Raw genomic sequence first — 20479 nt, 5'->3', positions numbered from 1 at the left:
CTTTCCTTCGTGTGTTAACAACGATTAAGATAACACTGGGTTTATATTATGCAGTACCCTATGCACCATTAGGGTGTGGATTAGGGTTTAATTTTATCACACAAGATTTATCACGTTTTTTTCTGGATTCAGTTATGTACGCATTAAACTGAACATCGTAAGCGTCAATATAAAAAATAGCTATATACCTACAATTTATATTTAAAAAATCCAAACATATCTTCGTCCATTTTTTATTTATGTTATACTTGGTAAATGCCACTATTTTTCTAATTCTTGTTTGTTAAATGATGCGGAATGCATCGAAAGCGTGTCACATTAGATTTTAAGAAATAGTGGTATTTACCGAATAAAACTTAAATTGTAAATGGATAGATTTCTACAAAGTGACAACGAAAATAACTTCGTTCAATAAAATAATATTTTCACCATTTTTTCAAGATAACTTTGAATCTTGAGAAAAGTTCAACATCATGTTATGTCGTTTTGAAAGTAGTGAGCTTTGCATTTATTTGTTTCGAATAAGATTCTGCAGCTTTGACGTTATATTTTCCTCTACAGTCGAGATGAAAGAAGCTTAAATTTGGTCCAAAATGTCAAAGGGTAGTGCAAATGACGCTAGATTTAAAATTTCCCCTCGTAGTTTGTTATACGATTCTTTTGAATTTCCGGCATAATTTTTATTATAATCTTATGCAATTGTTCACATGATACAATATCAACCCCGTGCGTGAATGACTTTAAAATATGTACCAGCCCAAAATGTTAATTTTTCACCGCTTTTAAAATGTGTACTTTATCACATTTACTTAAAATTCATAAACATAGTCAGCGTCGTAATTTTTTACACGCGAATATGAACATGAAATAGCGCACTTTATCATACGAAGGAACGGGTGTTCAAGTTGAATTTTTATATATTTCTGTCTCGCTAACTTACCTTTCTCTACCGCTTTCAGTTAATTCTAATGCTATCCTGTTTTAATTAAATGTTACTAATTTGTATGTGCCTGAAAGCTCCCTGTTAAACTGTAGACTTATAATCTGGTTTAAGCTGGAAAGCTTTTTTGGATTTAGCATGTTTAACTTGCTGACGGAAACTAATAGAGTACCTGCTTTGTACGTTACTTTGTTTTGTGTACGTTTGTTTATTTGACAAGGTGGATCGTGCAAGTTATGAAATGTGTATGTATGCCTTTATAATTTATATATTGAATGCAAAATCAAGCATTGATTTTTAGAGTCTACTTAATTGTATTTTATTTTTAAAAACGCACTAGTTTATTACAGACATTACACACTAGACATTAGTTTGAAAATGCCATAACAAGGCGAAACAATTTACACAAATTTTACTTTTGTGTTTTTAATAATGTAATATAATTTTGTAGACTCAAAAATCAGTGTTTGATTTTAACATTTAATATGTAAATTAAAATGGACCTCTACAAATAAAACACCAAAACTATAGATACACCTATATATATTTTTATTTTTTTTCAGAGAAATCATGTACTAAAGTACATGTTTTAAATAGATTTTATAAAATAGTGGTTTTACCAAGTAAATTTTAAATAAAAAAATCGATAGAATTTACCAAAAGTGACTGCCGAATTAATTAATGAAACTTCATATACAGCACATATCTATTTTTCATAACTTTTCAAAGGAATTTAGATTTGTACAAAATAATGTTTGATAATGATGTTCAATACATCGAAACACGTGTCATAATAGATTTTATGAAAAATTAGTGTTTACCAAGTAAAATTTAAATTAAATATGTATAGATAAATAAATAAATAAATAGCGGAATCAATTGTCCGCCTCCGTAGTGTAATGGTCAGCACGCTCAGCTACCGTTCTGGAGGTCCCGGGTTCGATTCCCAAGGGGGTAAAATAAATATAAGTGATTTTTTCACTGTAATATTTATTCAATATTACCCTGGACTGGTACCTGAATCGGAGGGCTGATCACCTTTCCTTCATGTGTAAACGATCAAGATAACACTGCGTTTATATGACGCAGTGCCCTATGCACCATTGGGGTGCGGGTAAGGGTTTTATTATTTTATTTTATTAATAGCGGAATCAATAAATGAAACTTCATAACGCATCTTTTTTTCATAACGATGAAAAACATCTTAAAATTTTTCCGCATAACATCTCTTTGTTTACCGATTCCTTTCTGTAAAGTTTCATGATATAAATCCCCACAATAGATCTTTAATGTCTACATTTTATCGTTAAAATTTTTCATCCCAAAGTTCTGTCGTTTTATTTATAAAGCCTCCAGGATTAGTTAAATTGAAAAAAAAAGCCTTTTTAAACACAATCACGTCGGCATAATATTCCCGAAAAACTCCGGCAGTTATTTAAAATTCTATGGAAAATCGCGAAGCACAATGTTCTCAATTAAATCGTTTTATTTTTCTTTGCGTCCGACGTCGGCATAATTTTTGCATAAATGCTTGTTGCTTTGATTCCGAGTTCTGCGAAAATCGTTCTCATCTCATTCACTGTTAAAGTAAGTATTATTAACTGGGAGTCCTGGTTCCAACCCTTACGTATGGAAGCGAAGCATGTAGTTTGCAAAATAAGGATAAAAGCTGACTTAGTGCAGTCGAGATACGATACCTCGGTCGAATGTGCGGCAAAACGATGTATTACAGATTTATTTTGTAAACCATAACGGTTATAGCAAATAAAAGTCTAGCATCTAAAGCTAAACTGGCAGCGCATGATGGGGTCCTGCTAACAACCCTAATGTATGGAAGCGAAGCATGGAGTTGGTAAAAGAAGGACGAAAGCAGACTGAATGCAGTGGACATGCGATCCTTCAGACGAATGTGCGACAAAACGATGTACGATAGATGTTCGAATGGTGAAATAGGGGAATGCAAGGCTGAGATGAGCATTAAGTTAAGTTAAGAAGGGTGTGTTGAGATGGTTTGGACGTGTGGAGCGTACGAGTGAGAAAAGAACGGTAAAGCAAATTTAAGAGGCGAATGTAGGAGAGTGCAAAAAGAAGCAAAGGAAGGCCAAAGAAAACTTGGTACGATCAGGTATGTCAAATGCTTGAAAGCGGCCGGGTCAGGAGTCGAAACGATCGGCGGGTTTGTATGAGGAGATGCACAAATGTTGTTGAGGCGAATAATGTTTGCAACGACAGAGCGGTGTGGCATCCTATTCCTCTACCTACCCCTGCGGGGAAGCGGCGTGATGGTTAGTTAGTTAGTTGACTGGGAGAACTTTTCCGAGGCAGAACGTTTGTCGAAAGTCCGACGTGTGCGTTTTTTTTCGTCTTTTTTTGTCGTTCAACCGACGAAAACAGCGCAAATTTAATATACACCCTGAGCGGAACGTGTACCGAAAGTTCCTTGGGATTTGTTTAACTTTTCAATGGAAATATTTTCCACTGGGGATGAACAAAGCGCATAAACTCACCCTCTTCTAGCGAGGGGTGTTTTTTTTGTTTTAATTTGTTCAGTCCTACTTTGTTTTTCTTTTGCGGTTTCAAATTTTACGGCTGCGACTTATTTCGCTTTTTTACGTTTCTCTTGGCAATCAGCGTCGTCATAATTACCGCACCATCCGTGTTTCGTTTTGTTTACGCTTGTTTTTTAATGGTCGTGATTTCGGATAAGGGAAAAGTTTCTTAAATTAATTCATTTTACTGTCTTTATTTGTTCCTGAGACCACTTCAACTACTACTTAGCGGAAAGTCAATCTAACTTATTACTTTTGGGGTTCAAAGAGACATGCTTCTTCTTTTTCCTTGCTCCATCCTAACTTATCTGTTTTACCATCTCTTTATTTAATGATTTAAACACATTACATACATTTGATTCCCGATAAGTAATTTCCATTACTTATTTTGGGACATGGGATCAAGTTTAACTAGACTGAAAAACAAATAAATAAATAACAAATAAGAAAACACAGGGCACAATGTAAAATATTAAGCAATAAAAGGTACAGTAAATAGGCATGTAAAAAAACATTTGTTATGAAGCATATGTTTAAAGGAAAAAAATAAGAAAATATAACTAATCTTAAATACAAAAATCTTTCCATAAAGTATTTTTTCAGTTGATTTATTTTGGATCCCTGACTGGGTTCTATTTTATATATCGTAGTCGTACAGGAAAAAGTGACCAACTATCAAAACTAGTAAAATTTTCAGGAGGGCCATTTAAGTCACTTTTGCTTGGCAAGAAAATAAACATCAATACAGTCAGTCATTTTTAACAAGTTTATATATTATACTTCCAAGTTTAAAATCCTTTGGGATTTTTTTCAGGGCAATATTAAGCTACTAAGATATGCACTGGGTCACTTCTCCTGTATGACTAAGTTATGATGTCAGGCAGCTGGTTAATTTGGGTATAGACAATATATTGTAAGGACCTTGACATTGCTTCTTCTGTGACCAATGGACAGTTTTAAAATACATGTCAGAATCATTTCAATATACAACATTTTGAGTGTGTCCAAATACTTGTTCACTAATCTGGATTATCTCCAATTATGGGAGTTATTTTTCATATTATTTCTTAAGAATCTTCTTCATCTCACCATTCATATACAATGTTTCGAAATTGGATCATACATATAGAACTTCCAAGAATTTTAGTGGTGTGGTTGTCAATCATGGGTAGAATTGGTGAATGTTACACTTGTAACACTTAAACCAGCCTATGACGGTCGTAAGCCCCGTAAATGCCCAGATTTCTATAATTTTATTCATCTTTGTTGAGATGTCAAAAAATAACATTTTGATATATTTTCGTAATTTCGTATTTTTTCCGAAATGTACATCGCTATCGATCATTTTAACCGTTGCTCGCTAGTTCTAGTTACGCGAAACGATACAATTTATTTGTCAAACCGTACAGACAGAGGTTCCACCAACTACGGTGGATCGTTTACCGCAAACAATGCGAACAATTTCAGCGGATTGTTACAAATACAACTAGTCTCTTTACAGAGTACGCTAAAACGGGGTAAGTTGTGACAACTTTGGCATATTGCTCGCTGAATAATGGCCCGCCTTGTCACGTTACATTAGGGTGGCTTGAATTTCAATGCATTTCACATTAAATTTATATATCGCCGATTACTTCGTGGAATCCTATTGTAATATTATTATTTTATATCATGACTGAATTATGAAGAACTCGGTAGTAGGCTAAAACGCTCACAGGTTTAAATTTGATTACCAATCTATATTTTTATCAATCAGGTTCCTGAAAATGTTTACGTGTTTTCCCATGATTTACCGCTTATTTAAAAGATACCATAATTCGCATTATTTCAATTTTTCTCTGCAGTTTTTTTAAACATTTTTTATTTAAGTTTTGCTCGGTAAATACCACTTTTTCTTAAAATCTATTGTTACACGCATCATTTTCAAAATATATTTTAAATTTAATATTAATTTGTAATTGATATGTAAAACAATAAGTAAACTCAAAACAACAACAAAAAAGAAAGCTACATCGCTGTTAAAAAAAACTTGCCTGAAATTAATAAATTGTCACCGACTGAAAGGTCCATCCATATACACATGTACGTGCTGTATTTAGAGCTAATGTTTAAATACACGTCTCGTTGTATTTAAGCTTGTCATTTTAAATACAACCAGGTTAATGGATTCCGCTAGTATAATATAATTGCGAACGTTTAAAACGTTTTAGTCATTTTATTAAGTGTCGGTTTGGAGAGAGAAATTTTCATCAAAACCAACCGTTTAATTTGCAAAATTATGTTTCGGCACGAAATTATGATTTCAGGAACCGAAAATTAAGAGGCCCAATTTAGATACTTAATTACTTTTTTTCGTCTCCTGCGAGTTTGGCAGATAATTCTGACAGACCATCATTCAGCCTGAAGCGAAAAAATATGATTTTATACTTTTCCACTCGCCAAAACATCGGTATATTATTTGTAGTTTCGGGTCAAAAGTCGGCAAGGCTGGCGTACGATACAAGCTTTGGAAAGTATAAATGACATCGTATAACGTGTGCGTTACGAACAAATTTACAAAAGTGGTATTAAATATAAAAAAAAATAGAAAAAAATCACACGACTGCTTTAGCTTTCCGGCGGTGTTCCATATTTATCACAATTTCAACCAACATACGAAAGGAATCTTAGGACAGTGCGTATATACAATCTTCAAAAATAATGAAAATGCATTTGAACAAAAGGTAAAATGGTGACCGTCATACAAGTGTATAAAGTGAGCATTTTAGTCCAGGTCGTAATCCCTGAAATGCTAAATGCTCAGACTTCCATCTTATAAAAAAAAATAGCCAATGCTTCATCACAATTGAAACAGTTTTGATTATGTAGAAACGTTTAAAAATAATTGTTTTAATCGATTCGGCAGTCACTTTGTGGTAAAATCAATCCATTTTTAATGTAACTTTTACTAGGTTAATACCACTTTTTCACGCGTGTTTCGATGCATTTCGCATCATTTTCAAATACCGTTTAATGTCAAAAATCATTAAGCTTCACTTTTTTCCTATATTCATACTATAATTAAACACAACTGAACAGTATGCGACACTAACCACGGAACCACAACCCGATACAACAGACCTTTCTGGATATTACGGAATGCGTTTGAAATCATTAATAATACCAGAGATAGTCATAAACAATAAATAACATAAATTATAAAGAAATAACGTCCGAACGATACTCGATAAAACGAAAAAACCTAATCATCGATACTCTTAAAAATCTGGTGTCTGGCGGAAATAAATTTTCTTTTATTACACCATCTTAAGGGTGAGCCCATAAATATCTGTAGTGTGATGAAGTCGACCACTCTCGCCGTATTCACCTTCCACGTGGTCGTCCCTCACGCCACGTATTGATTATGTTTGCGGGATAAACGAGAGGCTGCGTAAATCAAACGGTCGCAAATTGGAAAAGTGCTTAGGGGTGATATTCCCCCCGCCCTTCCGTCCGCGATGTCCGGTCCCGCGCGACTCGCCTGAGTTATGGCGGGGGGTGAAAGGTGACTCCGGACACAGAATTAAATATCTCGTCTAATAACGGACTTTCTCGAAAGCTCTTCCCGAAACCAAGAAAAAAAGCCTTCTTCCAATGTACTAGGCGTTGTGTCGCTTGTCCCACGTTCTACCCCGACTAGATAACAGGTGATATGCTTGCCCTTCACAAAACAGGGATGAATTCCGCTATTCGTACCTGAGGCCGAGTTCAGAATTGTACCATTTCCGAATCAACTTTTCCGTTGGTAAATTAAGTAACGTCCCATGGACACAACTTTAAAATTTAAACTAAGCTTCTAATATGGTGTTCGAAAATGATGCGGAATGCATTGAAACACGTATCAAAATATATTTTAAGAAATAGTGGCATTAAAACATAATGAATCAATGATATTGAAGACAGATACAATTGTATAAAGAAGATGAATGATTTTGTTGGATCAAAAATTTTTGTATTCTTTCCCTAAAAACACTTAAAAATTTTGTCTTCCATTTTTCATTTTTATACTTCTTTCGACTATTTCAGGTCATTAAATTTTTCTACTATTAATTTTATTACTTGGACTAAATCTGCCCCCAAATATTTAGTCTTTGCTATATTTTCTTTGAAGTTCTTTATGAATTAAATCATTTAAATAATACCAAACCTACCCTTAATCCTACCTAACCGAGCTGAGCTACATAAGAATGCTATAACACATTTTTTTAGTAAAATTGTATTTAAAAAATAACGATTTGTACGAATTGAGAAACAGGCGAATGGCGAAATTCTACTATTTATGATTTCTCTTGTCTCCCGTTATTTTTCTACCTTCCCTTATCAGCATCACCGCAATAAAAAATAATCCTCTTCACCTGAAATTTATCGCGTTTAAAATTAATTACATTTGTAAAATAATTCTCACTTCATCTTCAAATGTGGAGGTCCTCACCAAAACGTGACATCTCCATTATAAATGATTTTAAGTAATCAGGAATTCTAGCTTATATTACGTTTTAGTACGATCGAATGATTTCATATTGTATTCTCAATATTATCAATATTTAAAACATTTACTTTGTGGTTAGTCATTTTTACTTATTTTTTTTACAAAAATGTTAATAATATTAGTATGTAACCACTCACCGAGATTTTTATATCTACCGGTTTCGAGACGTACCCGTCTCTTCGTCAGGACAATCACTATTACAGCATGCAAACAATACCACCCTTCACCACCATAGCACCATTTACACACTTAAAACTACACAAAATGTTTACGCATGCGATTTTTGGTCGACCCGAAGACCAACATGCACTAAAATTTTCACACATTAAACGCACATTAAACATGCACAGTGCATGTTTAATGCTCGGCTCGTAACGCATGTCTGTGGTGAAAACATTAGTGCATGTTGGTCTTCGGATCGACCAAAAATCGCATGCGTTAAACATTTTGTGTAGTTTTAAGTGTGTAAATGGTGTTATGTGGTGAAGGGTGGTATTGTTTGCATGCTGTAATAGTGATTGTCCTGAGGAAGAGACGGGTACGTCTCGAAACCGGTAGACTCAAAAATCTCGGTGAGTGGTTATATACTAATATTATTAACATTTTTGTAAAAAAATAAATACGATTTCATATTGGTTTAACACAGGATTGGTCACGTTTTGTCGCAACTTTGATTAAGATTTCCATAGAATACTGTAAACAGAACAGATTTGCATTTAAAGGGTTTTTTGTGCAATATTGGAAATGTAACTTTTTGGTGAGGACCTCCACGAATTTTCCGCTGTCTGCTAACTCCGGTCGGCGCACAGTGTGTAATATGACCGATCTGGTTTTACTTTAATACTGATAAGATTAAAGTAAAACCAGATCGGTCAGATGAATTGAAATTTTATTTGGTAACAAGTTAGTCCATATAGTAGGCTTTAGTTTCGTGTAGTGAAAGTTAGGGAAATGTAGATTATTGTATTGAAATAATAAGATATGAAACTGTATATACATTTATATCAAAGAGGGGAAGAGGGGGGTTTTTTCGTAGGTCTAAGTGAATGCACAATTTAAATATTTTCGCCCATATTTTTACATGTTTTATAAATTGAACGAATTTACGTACAAATACGAGTTTATTAAGTATTTTATTAGAATAAATATAAATAAAATACTGTGTTCAATAAAGTCTATTTTAAAAAAAATTATAAGCACCAGTCCGACAAATATCTAATCAAACCGGGCGTTGGTCCGCAACTGACTAGGAGTTGAAATCTGGTGTCACGCTACTCATCAACTTTGCGACGTGATACATAATACGTATTTGAGCCTAAAAATAAAATAGGTATGCAGAAGATGGCACCGGTTATTAATTAAGAAGTTTTGATATTCAAATATGTAAAATTAAAATATGAAAAAAACGATTAAAGTAAAACTAGATCGGTCATATTGCACACTGTGCGGCGGGGGGAAGGTGCGGACTGGTGGGGGTCGGTGAGCGATTAATCAAACGGAGTCTCGATTACTCCACCGTTCGTAATGATACTGAATATTATTAACTGCGCAGTGAAAAATGTATAGAAGGCTGTGGAGACGGGGGGTAGTTTGTGCGGGAGACGGGAGACCAGGGTAGCTCTGGAAGGGGTAATTGTATTATTATTACCGACCGAGACATCTCTATTTTTATAATCGCGCTTTCAAGCGGGGTTTTGTTTTCGTCGACACCGAAATAATCTTCGTGAATTACGCGTGATTGATAGACATCGATGTGCTTTGCTTTGACATTTAATATTTACTCTTTTTTCGTTGTGAACCCTCTCAGCGAAGCAGGATTGAATTTATTATTATTATATTTATATATATATATATATATATATATATATATATATATATATATATATATATATATATATATATATATATGTATATATGTATATATATATATATATATATATATATATATATATATATACATATATATATATATATATATATATATATATATAAATATATATATATTTATATATTCGGGTTTGATTCCCCGGTGGGAGTCAAATAAATATAAGTGATGTTTTCACTTTAATATTAATTCAATATTATTCTGGACTGGTACCTGAAGCAGAAGGCGGAGAATATCCGCTTGGGCAATAGAGGTTTCGTAAAACTTCTCCCAGTCTTGAAAACTACAAGGTTTTTCTGTACGAGAAAGTACTATCCAACCAACCCTTCTGTGAAATTCTCGTTACGCAAGGAACAATCTACCGTTGAATGATCCTGCTTCAGAGTCTGCCTGAATTGTTTCTTATGCAACTCCCTGTGTAGAAATCATTGCGCAATCGCTTTGGTGGTTACTCAATGGTTACCAGGGTTCGTATATTATCCGTTTTCGTCTCGACGATCATTCGCTTTGTCGATTACCTAAGCTATCGGTAATGAAACATCTGATCGGATTGGTTTCCACCTCAAACTTGACTAAGCTATTATAAGACCAACGAGAAATTATTTAATTACAAGCATTAATTCATCCGAAAGTTTGTCTTTATATTTCCTCTTCGTTCCCTATGGTGTCATTTGATTACTACGATTTCATTATTTTATTTTACTTGGAAATTTTACAGAACAGTTACATAAATACATTTCCATTCATGAGTAACAAAAAACAGGTATTCGTATATATTATTCAAAATGAAAAATAAAATAAATTTTGGGCCCATTCTAGAGTGAAAGTTATGTGTTTTTTTTTATCTAGAACGTAATTTAAGGTGGTATGGATATGTGAAGCGAATGAATAATGACATAAAAAATATATGTGGCAAATGCGAGTGGAAGTACAGAACGAGGATGGCCGAAAATGACGTGGCGCGGTCAGATCAATCAGAACCTAAAATTTGGTGGTGTCAAAAGTCATAGGAGGGCATGTATGACTAGATCAATAGATGTGAAGAGAGCGAGGAGTGTATGTCAGGACAGAAGAGTGTGGCGTTCCATCCTCTAGGGGAAACGGCGTGATGGTAGTAGTAGTAGAACGTAATAATGCAAAGTCGATGACAGATTTTTACGTCAATCTATATTTATTGTTATAGTATCGATTAGCCTTCTAAAGATAATTCGATCGTTTGTTAGTGCTGCTTCTTATGACTTGTGTTTTATTTATTTTCTATTTAAGTATACTAAATTAGTTTCATAACGAAAGTTTTGTTGCTAAGATGTACCGCTCCCTATACGGTGATATTGATTTTTTCCGCCTGCGACCGTAGACAGTTCTAAACGCAAGGCAGGTGACATCATTCAAGGCTTGAACCGTGGATCGCGTTATCAAAAGTTCATTTTCAAGCAAAGCACATTCTCGTACGCACTTTCATAGAAACACACTTTTCGTTTCACTGCCTCTGCTTTTCTGTACATTTCGGAGGGTGGGTGTGTTAGGCGAAGTCGACTCATCCAAATGAGAGGAAATAAAACGTAGCTTCTTTGCAAGGTCATTTTCGACCCATTGCTTCTTAAAATAGATCCTTAAAGTCCTTTATCGATGCCCGTAAAGCTTATCTTGTTTTTTTAAGACTCTGATTATTGTCGCTTTACTATTATACTGCTTAAAGATCGCTACTGTGAGCTAATATATTATTATACATTGTAGCAAATACTGTTTTTTTTATAGATTTGACAATTTGTAGAACTCCATTTTATTTTTTGAATTAAATATTAAATCAAACACAGATTTTTCGAGTCTTTATGACATTCGTTTGAAAATGCCATAACTAGGCGAAACAACTGTCACAAAATTTATTTTTGGTGTGTTTTTTAACAATAAAATACATCATAGTAGACTCAAAAATCTGTGTTTGATTTAACATTTAATACATAAACTGGATTTTTTCAGATTTTTTATGTAATTTTGTTTTCATAATCACAATTTCCTCACTCTGTGTGTAAAAATAAAAATAAAAATCATCCGGCGTATTTGTTTGAGATGGGATGCAACCGCGTGGCAACAGGTTGTGACGTCACCGGCGGCGCCTTCGCTCCCCTCCCCCGCCCGCCCCTAGTCCGGCGGGTTCCCATGGTTACCACCGCCACCCCAGACCAATCGATCCCCCAACCAGCCACCCGACCCTCCCCGACTGAATGTAAACACGGCAGCCCGCCGACGCTAATCGATTGATAAGTTTCCGCGTGACTATCCGAAATTGCACTTAATGCTGATAAAGTATCGTGTATTAATTTATTGACCAATAAAGCCGAATTTCCTGACGTCGAATAGTTTTGGTAAAGTATTATTTATTAACGTTTTTGTTTTCTTTGTTACAGGGATGCTGGTTAATTGAAGATGGCCTCGCGCACTCCTTCCCTCGAATCTCTACCCGGAGCTAACTCGATTGGATCTTACGGAGACCGCGGGGACTTGTCGTCCTGCTCACCCCTAGTGGACTCGCCACTCACCCTAAGCGGCTCTTCACCGCCTGCCAGTGACTCTGCCGTCTGCGACCTCAGAGAGTTCGACGGTGTCGACACGACCTGTGGACTGTGCCACGAAATTTTTAGTGACCCTAAGGTGCTGCCTTGTTTCCATACGTTTTGCCGCCCTTGCCTAGAGAAGGAACAGACGCACCCCGACAAGGTTACCTGTTCCCAGTGCCACACTGACTGCACCCTGCCAGTCGCCGGAGTGCAAGGTTTGCTGTCTAACTTGGTCATATCGACCATTATCGAATCTGACTCCGAGCTCGTGGCCTCTGGAGGCGCTCGTTGCACCGGTTGCAAGAGCAAGGAATCTGACGCCGTCGCCCGTTGCGTAGATTGTGCCAACTATCTCTGCCCGAACTGCGTCATGGCGCACCAATTTATGCATTGCTTCGAGGGGCATCGCGTTATCACATTGGGTGATCTCAAAGATGAGCCCAAAAATGGTCTCCTTACCAACGGATCTTGCAATGGATCCGGCGAAAAGGCAGTCTTCTGCCCGAGACATAAAAATGATATTCTCAAATATTTCTGCAGGACGTGCTCTGTCCCGGTCTGCAAGGAATGCACTGTTCTCGAGCACCCGAGCGGGCTTCACGACTGCGAGCACTTGAGCGAGGCAGGCCCTCAGCAGTTGGAGCTTATTCAACAAGCCATGGCTGAAAGTAAAGCCCGCGCTGCCGACATGCGCTCTGTACTTAAAGCTACCGAACACAGTTCGGGGCGGCTTCAGATTCAGCATCAGAAGGCTCAGAATGAAATCAACGAAACATTTCAATTTTATCGGTCCATGCTTGATGAACGCAAGGCGGAGCTTCTTAAAGAACTGGACGGTGTATTTTCCGCCAAACAAATTGCCCTAACTGTCATTGGACAGAAGGCCCAAGAAACCGTGGACAAAATTTACCAAACGTGCGACTTTGTCGAACGCCTCACTAAATGCGCCACCGTTGCGGAAATCCTGATGTTCAAAAAGTTGTTTGATTCTAAACTACAATCATTAGTCAGCTACAATCCGGAGGCGAGTGTGCAGTCTGCATGTGAACTTGAATTTGTTTCCAATTATCAAGCTATTCAAGTAGGAGTGAGAAATACTTTCGGGTATGTGAGATCCGGCGGAGAGACTAATGCTGGACCTGGAAAGCAACCACCCATCGCACGACCTGCTGGAGCACTTCCACCGGGATCAGGTAGTAGCTCAGGTTCCTCGGTGCATGGATCATCGGGAAGTCTCAATGGAGCACTCCATCTCTCAGCCGCTTTGGGAGGAAGTACACTCGACCGCCATTATACAAATGGCCTCATTTCGTCTTCGAGTCAATCGACGTCGCCTTTTGAGTCGAACATCATTTCGAAGAGATTTAACAGCGCTAACAGTCTCGGTCCATTTTCCGCAGTTATTGGGGACATGAACTTGAATGGGATAAACCCTTACGAGAAGTGGTCCAACGGTGGATGCGACAGCATTTTCCCTTCAACCTTGTCAGACCCTTATCCGATTGGAGGAGGCAATCACGCAGACTCGATGCTTGATCTTACGTCTAAGCTTATGTCCACTGCCATTTTCCCACCCAAATCTCAGATAAAAAGGCAAAAGATGATTTATCATTGCAAATTTGGAGAATTTGGAGTTATGGAGGGTCAATTTACTGAGCCAAGCGGTGTCGCCGTTAATGCTCAGAATGACATTATTGTCGCTGATACAAACAATCACCGTATCCAAATATTCGATAAGGAGGGTCGTTTTAAGTTCCAATTTGGTGAATGTGGAAAGCGAGATGGCCAACTGCTGTACCCGAATCGAGTCGCCGTCGTTCGTACTTCCGGCGACATTATTGTTACCGAGCGTTCTCCCACACACCAAATACAGATATACAACCAGTATGGACAGTTTGTCCGCAAATTCGGTGCAAACATCCTCCAACATCCGAGAGGTGTCACGGTCGATTCCAAGGGCCGTATTGTAGTTGTCGAGTGCAAAGTAATGAGAGTCATCATATTCGACCAAGCAGGCAACGTTCTGCAGAAGTTCGGGTGCTCCAAGCACCTTGAGTTCCCCAACGGAGTAGTGGTGAATGACAAGCAAGAGATATTCATCAGCGACAACCGAGCCCACTGCGTCAAGGTGTTCAACTACGAAGGACTGTACCTCAGGCAGATAGGCGGAGAAGGGGTCACCAACTACCCCATCGGCGTTGGCATCAACGCCGCCGGAGAGATACTGATCGCCGACAATCACAACAACTTCAACCTGACGATCTTCACGCAAGAAGGCCAGCTGGTGTCTGCCCTGGAGAGCAAGGTGAAGCACGCGCAGTGTTTCGACGTGGCGCTCATGGACGACGGCTCCGTGGTGTTGGCTAGCAAGGACTACAGGCTGTACATCTACCGTTACGTCCAAGTCCCGCCCATTGGAATGTAGACGTTTAAGTGACAAGACGAATGTTGTACGAAGTTGGGCGATACAATTGTTACACTTTGACGCGGATCATTCAAAAATAGTGTTCTGTATCCCGTAATTTTATGAATTTTACAACTTCTCTATTATTATACTTTTTTTTAATATCCCGGTTTAGGGAAAGTTGGGAGGAAGTACGATCAAAGTTTACTCCCTCATTTGTTGGACCAATCCTTATATATATTATATATTACTATAAAATTAACATATTGCATTTGTTTTTATGGATCCTGGAAATGATCTGCCGCAAGTGAAATTTCCTAAAATTGTTGTTTTTTTATTTAATTATATACTTGTTTTATCAGTCTCATCGTCTGTTGTTGTCGAGTAGGTGTGTTACGTTGCGAGTGATATAAGGAGGATGAAGTGTCCCAAGCAGTAAGATGTGAGGAAGTAGGGGAAGGCAGACTTGCGACGCCTAGTCTACTTGCTCTTACGATCAGCTTGCGCTTATTTTCTACTTTCCATTGTTTTCTTGTGTAATATTTACCATGTGACGAGTCCGTTATGTTAACGAGACTGCGATGTCCAATTTTGAACAATATGATGACCAGGATTATGGTTTTTTGAGATTGTCTTTAACCAACCATCGTTTTTTAACTTTTTTATATCTCTATAATTTAAGTTTTTTCTTACAAATATATTTTTGTTAAGTATTATTTACCTTCGAACAGTATACACTTGTGAGATACGTAGGAATATTTTGTTTGTTTAAGGTAATTTGGCGGTGCATGCGAGCGTAGTTTTATTTATAATGTACGACCACGAGATGAATTGTATCGATGTTGATTTGTAATTAATGCATGGGTAGTATTATTCCACAGACCATTCTGCACCCCACCCATCAGTCTACTTAACACCCGGTTACTTAATATCCGCTACACACTCCGAGCATCGACCGATCGTGGTTAGTTAACGCGTCGCAGGCCGAGTCGACCTCCGATGCTGTTTATTTTAGTTTTACCCAAACTTAACTTTAAATTATTTACTCTCTTTACTAATTATTATTATTTAGTATTTTTGGCATCATGTCGGTAGGTGGTGTTATTTTTTTGTAAGTTTTTAACCGCTGTAATGACAATATTGATAATTTGTATTCTATTCTCGATCTGATAGTTTATTATTGCGATTATTTTAGTTTGCTTAGAGTACTCCCTGATTACCGCTCATGTTGCTTCTCCATACCCCATTTCATGGCCATTGGCTCTACTCTAAATATTTACACTTTTCACTCTCCATTTTACAGTAATTTACAAGTTTCATATTCGAGTCCCCAATGTTTGAGGCAACTGGTATTAATGTATATCAAATATCGGGTATATGAGTTTTCAATTTCATATTCAGATACGAGAACCGTTTAATTTTCTTTCAATTATTGCTTTGTTGTTGCTGTATTGTATACAGTAAGTAGTTGGAATTCCGTTTGTGTCACTCCTCATTCCGCGATCGAATCGAAATTCCCTCATGTTTTAAACCATCGCGAATTTGTCAGGTTGTCGAATCGGAGTGACACGATAGAAAGTATTCCCTCGTTTTCCGAAAGTATTCCAGCGATTCCCCTAGGCGAGTCTCTCTTTTCTTTCGTATTACCGCCCACAGAACATCTGGTTGAATTATTCTACCTTCCTTCGGATGTTTTGCCTTGAGGACGCCTCCCTTTCTACGGAACGGAGACGCCTTCGACGCGAAACGCCGTCTTCGGGCGGAGTGAGCCATTAGCGGCTCGGCCGGGAACATTCCGGACTTACAGGGTCCAGACTCTCGGATGGTTGTTTAATTTCCCATCTTGATTCGGAGCAAAGCGATTGAAAGAAAAGCAAACGGATTCCAGGCACTCGAAAGTGAAAAGTTTCGACTTCCATCGTGTTTTGATTCCAGACGATTGATAAGCATCTACCTGCGTCTATAATCCAGAGGAACAGTGTTGATCGATTCGATCATTTTGTTTTGATTGATCTCATTACAACCCCAACAGAACAAAAAATTAAAAATAATACTTTTTTTATATTTTTTTACCATTAGTAAAATTTTCAGTATTAAAGTTTTTACATATTTTTTTTAGTTTTTAATAAAATGATCAATGATAATTTTAATTTCATTATTAATCATTTTAATTTCGGTTAAAAAACATTAGCTTTCCAAACATTTTTTTACTCCTATTGTACCGAAACATTTTTGGTGATATTTTACTGTATTTCCATTGCATGTGTGGTATAGTGGTGTTTATTTCTATATTTTTATTATTATCATGTTTATTTATTATTTTTTTCATCTTATAGCCGTTACTGTATTTAAACAAAAACACATATTTGTAATTCTGTTCAACTTTAAAATTTGCCCGGAATTCCTTATTTACCCTTTCTCTCCTGATGTTTTTTTTAATAATATTTTTATTTTATTTTATTTTATGACACCAGCCGATAAAAATGTATTAATATACTATTAGGATTACAGTTTGTTTCGTTGTTGTTAATTAATATTTGATGTTTAAGTATATACATCGATAAAGTGAGGGATGTCTGCGGATGGATTGTTTTTATTGATCCCCGCGAAATCCGTTAAATTAATTTCTATATTGTTACTCCTATTGTTTAAAATAATATTAATAAAAATATGTAATACCCCCTTCATTGTCGGAGCTTTCTCTCGTCAAATATTTTGTCCAAGTCATACTTATTCTTAACTTTTAAAATTTGTGCAGAAAATTAAACATAAAAACAATACATGACTAAATTCGAGAATATACTTCGTTTATTTTTTTATTCTTACTTTTAATTAGCTGAATTTCTTTTTTAATAAATACAAATTAAATCCACCGATTTTTTTCCCGAAAAATAAGAAAAAAACTATCAACTATATTTAGTTCTTATTTAATAAATGTTTCAATTCAGGATTTAAGGTCCCCTAATATTTTTTTACCTACGATTAAATTTTTTAATTAAAATTAATGGTTACTTTCTTTTTTTCTCTTGTTCCACTAAAAGCTGAGAACCACTTCTCATTCCTCTCACAAAATTATTTCAATTGACAGTATTTGTTGTTATCAATATTATTATTATTATATAATTTTTATTGTATAAAAAAACTTGTTCTTAAATTAATTTACATCGTTTTGTTTTGAATTATTTTTGTTGTATGATTGCTTTTTTTAATAATACCAGTTCTTTGCAGTTTTAAAGATTTGTGTTTTCTTTTTCTTTTTGTAGTATTGTGTGTTTGACCCCCCGCCCCTTTCCCGCTTTTCCTTTTTTTTTATTTACAAGATTATTTGAATTAAGAACATAAAACAATGGTCTGGTTCTTAATTTGAATAATTTTGTTGTTTTGTGATTTATTTAGAACAAGTTTTTGAGCACTGCCACTTGACATCAAACATTGGATTCACGTAAAAAATTTGGTGCATTTGATTTTTGTGTCATTGTGTTTTAAATTTTGAATTAAAAAACTCATCTGAAAAAATGGATTACAATAGATCTGGGTAACTATGAACTCATTGGTTAATATATTTTTTTTGCATTTTTTCTAAATTTTCATCCCTTTGATCAATTACTAGACAAATACAGATATTTTTGTCTTCTTTATTAGACGACGTAACAGTATATAAAAAATAGATTTCACAAAAATAAAAAATAAAAATGTCAATGCCAGTTAGATAAAGGTACAGGATTTTTTTTTTTATTGAATGATATTCTCATGTCATGCAAACTTTTTCAAAAAAAGAAAAGGTTTGATAAAGATTTACGGAATTGTCTATTTTAGCGATTTACTCAATATCACCCACTGATTTCATGATTTTCCGAAATTTGATTTTAAACTTCATAACAAAAACAAATTAATTTCCAAAAACCAAACCAAAACTGTTCAATGTTACCCAAATTGACCGTAAAAATTTAAAACATAATAGATTACTAAAAAAAAATTATGCACTTTACCGCTTATTCTGTACTGAGGAATGGATCAAGAACTATCCACCAAAAACCGTCTCCATACTGATGCGGCTGTCGACTGTGAATAACACAATAACCCAGCACAAAATCAATTGGATTACATTTCTTCCTTTTTTAAAAAAAAAAAGAGAAATATTTGTGATTTTATTATTTACAAAAATACTTCAATTTCTAATAGATTTATATTATCCACTGACACTTCGTGATGGAATTGCATTTTTAATTTATTATTAGATTAAAACCAATATTTTTAGCTTTTCCACTTTTTTATTTGACCAGCGACCGGGTTTCGTCGTTACCGACATCATCAGTCTGATGATGTCGGTAACGACGAAACCCGGTCGCTGGTCAAATAAAAAAGTGGAAAAGCTAAAAATATTGGTTTTAATCTAATAATAAAAATAAAATTAAAAAATTTAAAAAAAATAAACTTCAATTTCTTACTATTTCTGTGAGCCTAAGCGGCTCAATATTAGAAATAGGTATCAAATTGTGGTAGAGTGGGCTCGAGCCGAGAAACTTTGACTCAAGAGTCCGCGACACTAACCACGGGACCACAACCCGACACTTGCTGAAACCCAAACTTACATCCTGTTGGAATTGAAGACATATCTACCACTGGATATTAAAATACACATAAAAACACAAAATAACCACCGACACAGATTTTATGATTTTATCCACATGCATGGCTGTTGTATAGACTTGATGGTAAGTATTTATTAATTAGCGTGTTTTATTCAGTCTTTTATTTGATTAGAATATATATTTCTTAGTATATAATATTTCAAAATCAAACTGACCTCTCAAAACATTAAACTCAATATATTCAAATACAGTAATCCCTCAATATAACGGTCTCATTTGGGGGAGAGGATGTCCGTTAAAGCCGAAAGTCCGTTATATAAAAATATGTTGAAAATAAATATTTTTTGCTGTTGAAAATATCAACACTGTTCAAATAAACAACACATAAAACAAACATGTCGCCTTCAGACTCTCGTCGTCAAATGACGTTGCTGTTTGATATCGACGAGCTTTCTTTCGGTAATCCAGCTTTGATACGAGTAAAGGAATCAGGTTTTGTTTTGACTTTTGAAGTCTGCTGATTTTTTTTCCTAACCAACTCATTAAAATTACGAAAATGCATATGATATAGTTGAATTCGTTATCTGACGAATAGTAAATACAGGTTATAAGAACGTCGAGATATGATATTACCTTTGATAACTTCATGGCCGCTAAAAATTTCTACATACGGCGACACTTGAATTTAAACACGTATAATATTGACATTTTTGTCCGCCTCCGTAGTGTAATAGTCAGCACGCTCGGCTACCGTTCTGGAGGTCCCGGGTTCGATTCCCAGGGGGGGTCAAATAAATATAAGTGATTTTTTCACTGTAATATTTATTCAATATTACCCTGGACTGGTACCTGAAGCGGAGAGCTGATCACCTTTCCTTCATGTGTAAACGATCAAGATTGCTTTGCGTTTATATGACGCAGTGCCCTATGCACCATTGGGGTGCGGATAAGGGTTTTATTATTATTATTATTATAATATTGACAGGGCAATTTTTAGTCGGTTATATCCGAAGTTCGTTAAAT

The 20479-nt window shown here is 35.7% G+C and overlaps 1 protein-coding gene across 4 annotated transcripts in view; it reads left to right on the top strand.

Annotated features, from left to right (window-relative positions):
- Nucleotides 1-18113, top strand: part of brat (tripartite motif-containing protein brain tumor) — a 512652-nt gene extending 494539 nt beyond the window's left edge. For all 4 annotated transcript variants that reach the window (XM_088266456.1, XM_088266438.1, XM_088266431.1 and 1 more), the window contains one exon: nt 12311-18113. In XM_088266456.1, the coding sequence (XP_088122582.1) occupies nt 12330-14885 (2556 nt within the window). In that variant the 5' untranslated portion in view covers nt 12311-12329 and the 3' untranslated portion in view covers nt 14886-18113. The remainder of the gene's footprint in view (nt 1-12310) is intronic.
- Nucleotides 18114-20479: the final 2366 nt, after the last annotated feature.

Source organism: Brachycentrus maculatus, unplaced genomic scaffold, assembly GCF_059751285.1.
Source record: "Brachycentrus maculatus isolate JH-2025_06_01 unplaced genomic scaffold, ASM5975128v1 h1tg000017l, whole genome shotgun sequence".
NCBI lineage: Eukaryota > Metazoa > Arthropoda > Insecta > Trichoptera > Brachycentridae > Brachycentrus > Brachycentrus maculatus.
The sequence above is the reverse complement of the archived record's forward strand: the minus strand, read 5'-3'. Positions and strand labels throughout refer to the sequence as shown.